Consider the following 8,769-nt stretch of genomic DNA (forward strand, 5'->3'; position numbering starts at 1 on the left):
ACACACACACGCACCTAGAGGATAGCCGAGAGGTACACACACACGCACCTAGAGGATAGCCGAGAGGTACACACACGCACCCAGAGGATAGCCGAGAGGTACACACACGCACCTAGAGGATAGCCGAGAGGTACACACACGCACCTAGAGGATAGCCGAGAGGTACACACACACACACGCACCTAGAGGATAGCCGAGAGGTACACAGACACGCAACTAGAGGATAGCCGAGAGGTACACACACACGCACCTAGAGGATAGCCGAGAGGTACACACACGCACCTCGAGGATAGCCGAGAGGTCCAGCTCCAGCACGGCTCGACATCCGATCTGGGTACATTTGTCAGGTGTCCACGGACTGAGACATTTGTGTTCACCTGGTTAAGGAGATGATATCACGTCGGATGGCTGCGAGTCAGTCAGTCATGGCGATGGTACAATCCAGGGACGGCAGGCTCACAGGATTCCTGATGAAACTTTTTGTTGCTGTGACACGTGTCGTTAAGATCGTGGCCCATTTTTTTTTTTTTTATGTTGAGCTTTCTCTGAAAGCAAAATGTCCCCCTTTTGTACTCCGCGGTTTACAGCTTAAATGGCGTTGTCCATGGATTTGGGATCCGGGCTGGGGAGGCATTTTAATTGCTCAGCTTTCATAGATCCAAGCGAGACGTACACATTGTGGATGCACTCGGTACCTTGAATGGTTGCTCATGTATCGCGGTACACGCTTTGTTGTGTTCCAACAAAAAAAAACGAGGAGCAACCCCGAGCCTCGCTCCAACTTATTCTGTTCAACGCCTCCCTGCTCGCTTCCCCAATACCCTTCACCTCCATCCTTCTCTTTTGTCATCTCTATCCTCGCAATGAAGATTACCATGTTTTATTATGCTCCCTTTTTATCCTCCTATCAAAGGTTATGCGTTGCGCGACGAGCATCTTTGTGGTGGACCGGCAGCTCCCAGCACATTGTGTTTGAAGGGTCCAAATCCTGATGATGGAACGGCTCTCAGCTGATGGCCCCGAGTCCGTCTTTGTCTCTTTTTGGTTTTTTATGTGTGTCCCTTGCCCTTTTGCACTCCTCCTATTGCCCCGTCTCTTATGTAGCCACCTACTCGTGCACTCAGCCGTTCACAGTCTATCAGCAAACATTGTCACGGGACACTGCATTCAGCCCCTCCTCCCACCACCTCAAATTTCATGCAAAAGCAACACCTTTACCTTTAAACGACTCTTTCTTACCTCCACCACCAAAAGTGGCTGGAGGTGATGTCTTCACCTCGCTCTGTTTGTCTGTGTTCAGGATATCTCAAAAAGTTGTGGCCAGGTTCGGTGTGTGACAAGGAAGAACTGATTAAATTTTTGGTGAAGATCCGAATCCGGATCTGGATACGAGAATTATTTAATTTTTAAAGTGATTCCTCATTGTGAGATTGGGCCAAAAACGATATGTGACATGATATTTCAAACATGTATTGGGCCCCGAGATGTTCTCGTGGATCAGGCATTACGCGGCGGAGGTATGCGCTCTACCGAGTGCCCTTCTCGTTAGTGATGTCACTGACCATTCAGACCGAACGATGATGCCTTGTTGCCATTAATTGACCAATCGTTTCAATATTGATTTGGGGTCATGAGGGATTGTTAGTCTTTTGAGTCCCAATGAGGACCAAAGATAACTTGACGTTTTTTTTTTTTGGTCCTTCAATCAGTGTTTGGACTTTATTGCCTCCACAGTTTCCGTATTGAGTTGTTTGCTTGTTTTTGTATTCTGTCTTGCCCGAGCCCACATGTATCGTCCGAGTCGATGTTCCTCTTCCCAGCTCCAGAAGGACGCACCTCGCACGTTGGTGTCACAGCCAGGAAGGATTTTGTCAAGATGAATGTGATGTCACTCGGCAGGACGGATGAAGGAAAAACTTCATACCTCAACATGTACAGGAAAGTGCAGAAACTGAAGCGATTTGAGGTATTGTGTTATTATTTGAAGGACCTGTGCTCACATGTTAGAATACTTTTTTCTATTTTTTTTTTTTTTTTTTTTTACAAATTCTGCAAATGTTTGTCACATGTACAATTGGAGTCACGAGAATACATTCGAGTGTATACAGATGTTAAACGTGAGGGAAGGGGTCTACATGTTGGAACACGCCATTCTTCTAATGGACACGGAAAGCCGACTACGTACGATTTCTTCGTACTTGGAAAAGAGAGAGCAGTCACTTTTCAATGAGAACACCTGGTAACCTTGTATTATGCTGTAGACCTCTCTCAAAATGATGTTCCTCGTTGTGTGATTGCTCAAAGGCTTGCTTTGGTCTACTGTTTGGTCTTTGAATACCTTGTACTGCTCCAGATCAACCTTCTCGAGCAGGCAAACAGGTTGACGACCGCTAGGTCTGCAAAGTCTTTACGTTACGTCTTTACCAGATCACTGCTGTTACGACCTCCATCACCGAAGATGGACGGAGGTTTTGTTTTCACCCCATCTGTCTGTTGTTGATTTTTTTTGTCTGTGGGTGAGCAAGATACAGACGTGGCCAAAATTATTGTCACCCTTGCACTTTTTTCAAATAACACACAATTTTCTCCAAAAAATATGTTGAAATTGACAAAAGTATTTTGTCTCCTCCATTCTTTATTTCACTGTTAATATTACAGAACCTTTGTTTTTGATTCAGAACTTAATATATCCTTTTAAATCAGAAAATAAATAAAAATGGCATTGATAAAATTAGTGACTCCCTAGATTTAATATTTGGTAACAACCTTTGGACAATACCTGCAGTCAAGCGCTTCCTATATCCATGAATGAGCTTCCTACACCTCTCTCCTGGCAGTTTTACCCACTCTTGTTATGCAAACTGCTCCAGTTCCCCCAAATTTGAAGGGTGCCTTCTCCCAACTGCTGTTTTCAGATCTCCCCACAGGTGTTCAATGGGATTTAGACCTGGACTCATTGCTGGCCACTTCAGAACAGTCCAGTGTTTTGTCTTGAACCATTCCTGGGTGCTTTTTGAAGTGTGTTTGGGGTCATTGTCCTGCTGCAAGACCCATGATCTTCGATGGAGACCCAGCTTTCTGATACTGGGTTGAACATTGCGCTCCAAAATGCCTCCTTGGTAATCTCCTGATTTCATGATGCCATGCACACATTCAAGGCACCCAGTGTCAGAGGCAGCACAGCAACCCCAAAACATCACTGAACCTCCTCCATGTTTGACTGTGGGGAAGGTGTTCCATTCTTTGAAGGCTTCATTTTGTTTTCTGTAAATATAGAAATGATGTTCTTTACCAAAATGCTCTAATTTGGTCTCATCTGTCCACAGGACATTCTCCCAGAAGGATTTTGGCTTATTCAGGTGTGTTTTGGCAAACTCCAATCGGGCATTCTTATGTCTCTCTCTCTCAGCAGTGGGGTCCTCTTGGGTCTCCTACCATAGAACCCCCTTTCATTGAGTTGGTGACGGATGTTGCGAGTTGAAACTGTCGTACCTTCTAAAAGGTGCCAATAATATTGTCTGGGCCATTTTAGGATTTCTATGTGGAATAAGCTAAGATTTAGTAATTTTCTTCAGCTTTTTTCGTTTTGTTCCACTGCAAACCACAGAAATAAATATGTGGATACCAAAAGATTATTTTTTATTTCAACAATTTTCTGGAAGAAATGGTGCATTCTTTGAAAAAAGTACAGTGGCCTGCCCCCAACAAAGTATTCACACCATCTCCAAAGTTTTCACATTTTGATGCCACCTGAGCTTATTTCATGATTATTTCAAATTAAATTTAATATATAAGGTCTTCACAAACTACTCCAAAGTAATAAAGGTAAAAAAAAATTCAGACAAAATGTGAATAAGTTTGACTAACAGAGAAAATCGGATGATTCATAATTGCATAAGTATTCAAACCCTTTGCCTAATGAAACCTAAGTCACTTCAGGCGGAAATTATTTGTTTGAAAAGTTACAAAATAAGTGTAACAGGTTTCACCTGTATGTAATCAGTGGTTTAACTTGTAAATTAATCTCCCCACTTATCTAAGGTGTTTGAAGGTGCAACTCACTTGGTCAACCAACAAGGAAAACATGAAGACCCAAGGAGCTTTCCAAAGAAGTCAGACGTGAAGTGGTGGAGAAGAACTGTTCAGGAGAGGATTATAAGAAGATTTCAAAGTCACTCATTATCTCTGAGCACTGTGAAATCCATCATTGAGAAACGGAAGATATATCATACCACCCAGACTCGACGCAGATCAGGTCCCCATCCAAACTCAGCAGCCGGGCAAGCAGGAAACTGGTTCGGGGCATCACTGTAAATCCAACAACGACTGAAAGATCTGCAAGGCTCTATGTCCGAGATGGGGTTGTCAGTGTTACTGTTAATCAACAATATCCCGTTCCCTTCACAAAGCTGGCCTCTATGGACAGATGACAAGAAAGAAGCCATTACTGAAAAAGACACATCTAAACACTCATATGGTGTTTGAGGAAAAAAAGCATCTTAATGATACTGCAGGTATGTGGAGAAAAATGTTGTGGTCAGTTGAGAAAAATTGAACGTTTTCGTCTAAATTCAAAGTGCTATGTCTGGTTCAATCCTAACGCTGCATATCACCCAGTCAACACCATATATGCCTTCAAACATGGTAGTAGCAGCATCATGTTATGGGGCTTCTTTTCATCAGCAGAGACTGTTTAAGCTTGTCAAGATAAAAGGGACAATGGACGATGCAAAGTACCGGAGAATCCTTGATGAAAACCTGCTTGAGTCAGCCATGAATCTGAAACTGGGTAGGAGATTCACATTTCAGCAGGACAATGACACGAAGCACAAAGCTAAAGCCACACTGGAGTGGCTGAATAGAAGGAAATGTTCTTGAGTGGCCCAAATATTCTATGGCGAGAATTGAAGATTTCAGTCCATCGACGATCCCCATCAAACTTGGCAGAACTAGAGCAATTTTCACGTGAATAATGGATAAATATTTCACCATCTCGCTGTGCAAAGCTGGTGGAGACCTACCCAAGCATGCTCACAGCAGTCATTGCAGCTCACGTTGCTTCCACCAGGTACTGACCAAAGTGGTGAACACTTTTACAACCAGTGAATTTTCATTTTTACATGTTTTTTTGCAGGTATTCCTGACATGTGACCTCCTTCATCCATAACATTGTTTAGTTTTATCTCTTCAATTATTAATCAAAAAAAAAAGTTAACTTGGAAAAATTGTTTCCACATAACATGTAATTCATCTCGATGGGCCATTATTGGTAGGGGGTGAATACTTTTCCAGGCAACTGTAAGTTAAATGACTTTTCATATCAGACCATGGTGCTCATACTTAGTCATGATCCAGAAAGGCCTTGCAATAGCTGGATCATGGACAGTATCCTGTCTCGACCTTTTACACAGAGTGATTGGATAACTTTGAGAGTGTTTAATAAACACAAATTCTGAGACACAACGAAAACGAGTTTCTTGAAGCCAATTAATAATGGTTTTATACACCGCCAATCCCAACCACCCTCCTCTTTACACCACCCCAATATTGCTCTCGTCTTCCCCTTTTCTCGTCAAATACCGAAATAATCGATAATCAAAAATGTGAAATAAATGCAGTAAAGATAGTCACTTAATAGTGTGTTTCACTCTACCCAGAAAGCAGAAAGCGAACACAAAAATCTTCACAACACGAATGCGAAATCGAACGAGAACTCTGCCATTGTGACGAGATCGGATGAAGGCGATGGTGGAGAAACCAAAATGGAAGGAGGAGGAGGAGGAGGAGGAAAGAAAAGTCTCAAAGGCTTGAATTTGAAGTTTGAACAAAATGATTGTTCGAAGACAGAGGAATTCAAAATACAACATGGGGAAGGAAAAAACTTTCAATCCGGAGATGCTTTTGGGAAAAAAAGGCTCCAAGATGAAGACGAAGATGAAAAGGAAGAGGAAGAGAAGAGCACGGTCGGAGCAGAGAAAACATCGGCTTCTATCGCTCCTTCCAATAGCGGCACTTCAACTTCCCAGATCAAAGATTGTTCATTCAAGGTGAGCCTGGAGTTGATTACATTCATGATTATGATGGTGATTATTAAAAGATTGATCATTCTCTTGGTGACAAATAAAGACTTTGTGAAGCTCTTGTAAGGATAACCCTTCACACACAAACAAATAGTCGTTAGATTAGCTCCAATCCAGTTTGCTCATCGAATATAGTGTCGGTCTGACTACTGCAGTGCCATTTGGACTTTTTTGATGCGTCACAAGTTACATCCGCAGGAGGGAAATGTTTTAATTTTTCATGACCATTTTGTCTCAACGTGATGCTTTAGTACTTGTTTATTACGTGTCCACCAGTGATCATCATGGGGGCACTCTCATTTACCAAGTAGCAATTTGTCATCTATCTATAATTCCAGCAGTGTGTGTGTGTGTGTGTGTGTGTGTGTGTGTGTGTGTGTGTGTGTGTGTGTGTGTGTGTGTGTGTGTGTGTGTGTGTGTGTGTGTGTGTGTGTGTGTGTGTGTGTGTGTGTGTGTGTGTGTGTCTGTGACCGCTGTTTCTTGACAACCACTGGTCCAATCTAATTGAAACTTGCCAGGTATATTGCTGGGGACCTGAGTATGTGCCTTTTCAAGGTTTGATATTAATCGGAGAAGTGCTTCCCTAGTTATGGCCATTTGTTTCCCAAACCAATGACAAGACATGTTGTTGCGTGGGCGTGGCCGATGGGGAAGGGAAGCACAGCCACGTTCCCCATTACGGGTTACAACGTACGGACTTCCGGATAGTGATGACTTACTGTATTCTAATAATTTCTCGATTTCTTATCCGCATTTATATATAAACACAATGCCCCAATCCGGTCGTCGTTTACGAGAGCGAAAGAACGGCCTGTGTGGTTGTTTTAAAGTTTGTTTGTTTGTTCTTTTTCACATACGTTTTTTTTTCTCTCTCTCTCTCTCTCTCTCTCTCTCTCTCTCTCTCTCTCTCTCTCTCTCTCTCTCTCTCTCTCTCTCTCTCTCTCTCTCTCTCTCTCTCTCTCTCTCTCTCTCTCTCTCTCTCTCTCTCTCTCTCTCTCTCTCTCTCTCTCTCTCTCTCTCCTTCTCCTTCTCCTTCTCCTTCTCCTTCTCCTTCTCCTTCTCCTTCTCCTTCTCCTTCTCCTTCTCCTTCCTCTTCCTCTTCCTCTTCCTCTTCCTCTTCCTCTTCCTCTTCCTCTTCCTCTTCCTCTTCCTCTTCCTCTTCCTCTTCCTCTTCCTCTTCCTCTTCCTCTTCCTCTTCCTCTTCCTCTTCCTCTTCCTCTTCCTTTTCCTCTTCCTCTTCCTCTTCCTCTTCCTCTTCCTCTTCCTCTTCCTCTTCCTCTTCCTCTTCCTCTTCCTCTTCCTCTTCCTCTTCCTCTTCCTCTTCCTCTTCCTCTTCCTCTTCCTCTTCCTCTTCCTCTTCCTCTTCCTCTTCCTCTTCCTCTTCCTCTTCCTCTTCCTCTTCCTCTTTCTCTTTCTCTTTCTCTTTTTGTTTTTCGTTGCGATGACATTGCGAAAAGGCAAAATACGTTGGCGCTAATTGAATAATTGGCCATTAAAACTAAATTGCGAATAATCGTAACTGCGATATGCGAACTTCCGGGCTACGCACGTACAGGCACGCGAGAGCGAAGGAACGGCCTGTGTGGTTGTTGTTTTTTTGCACGTAAGGGCACATACTAGTGTATTAAAAACCAACTAATCGTTTTGCTGACCTATGCTGTGCTGCCTCTTTCATACCTCCACTACAGAAGGTGGAAGGAGGTCATGTTTTCACCCCTGTTTGTTTGTGTGCAAAATATCTCAAAAAGTTGTGGACAGATTAAGATGAAATTTGGTGGGCAGGTTGGGTGTGTGACGAGGACGGACTGATTAGATTTTGATGAAGATCCGGATCCGCATCCACATCCTATAATTTTTAATTAAGTATTTCTTCATTATTGAGAAATAGGACTAAATCGATATGTAGCACGATATCTCAAAACGTTGTGGACGAATTTGGACTAAACTGGGTGAACAGGTTGGGTGTGTGACGAGGACGAATCTATTCAATCTTGGTGAAGATGCGAATCCAGATACGGATACAAGACTTTTTTTTTAATTTCTAAAGTGATTCTTCACCATTGAGAGAGTGGACCAAAAAGTCTATGTGTGTATATATATATATATATATATATATATATATATATATATATATATATATATATATATATATATATATATATATATATATATATATATATATATATATATATTTCGTGATACTTCAAAAGTTTATTGGGCCTGATATATTCTACTGAATTTGGCATTGCATGGCGGAAGTACGTGCTCTACCAAGTGCCCTTCCAGTTGTCCATTAATTGTAAATTTAAAGTGTAATGGTAACTTTTTTTATGAACAAAAGTAAACTTTCACTGTTGCTTTCTATGATTTTGAGCTTTCTCTTCCTTTTGCATTTTGGTCTTTTGTTCTCTCTCCCACTCTTCTTAGTCTTCTTCTTCTTCTTTTTCCTCTTCTTATTCTAGCAATACACTCTGCGTGATTACAGGCTACTCGACCTTCAGATAAACCTTGGGCGTTTGGACCCAGAACCATGCGATGTCAATGAACACGTGAGTGTTTTCTGCCTGGACACAGACATTGTCTTCTCCAAAACCAATGGGGTTAAAAGAGTTTGAGATTATAACATATCCTCATTGAGTAAGGATGAACAGTTTGAGACTTAAATATGTTCTCTGAACTGGGACGAACA

General features: G+C 42.2%; 1 protein-coding gene across 3 annotated transcripts in view; it reads left to right on the forward strand.

The window, feature by feature from the left end:
* The window catches only part of LOC147010374 (uncharacterized), a 51,963-nt gene that overhangs the window by 11,660 nt on the left and 31,534 nt on the right, over positions 1-8,769 (forward strand). For 2 of the 3 annotated variants that reach the window (XM_085859254.1, XM_085859253.1), the window contains exons 3-5: positions 1,821-1,966; positions 5,658-6,047; positions 8,543-8,629. In XM_085859254.1, the coding sequence (XP_085715380.1) occupies positions 1,821-1,966; positions 5,658-6,047; positions 8,543-8,629 (623 nt within the window). The remainder of the gene's footprint in view (positions 1-1,820; positions 1,967-5,657; positions 6,048-8,542; positions 8,630-8,769) is intronic. The other variant, XM_085859255.1, reaches the window with a different exon arrangement.

This window comes from Eptatretus burgeri, chromosome 16 (assembly GCF_056783735.1).
Source record: "Eptatretus burgeri isolate ZD-2024b chromosome 16, Ebu_testis_v1, whole genome shotgun sequence".
NCBI classification, from domain to species: Eukaryota; Metazoa; Chordata; class Myxini; order Myxiniformes; family Myxinidae; genus Eptatretus; species Eptatretus burgeri.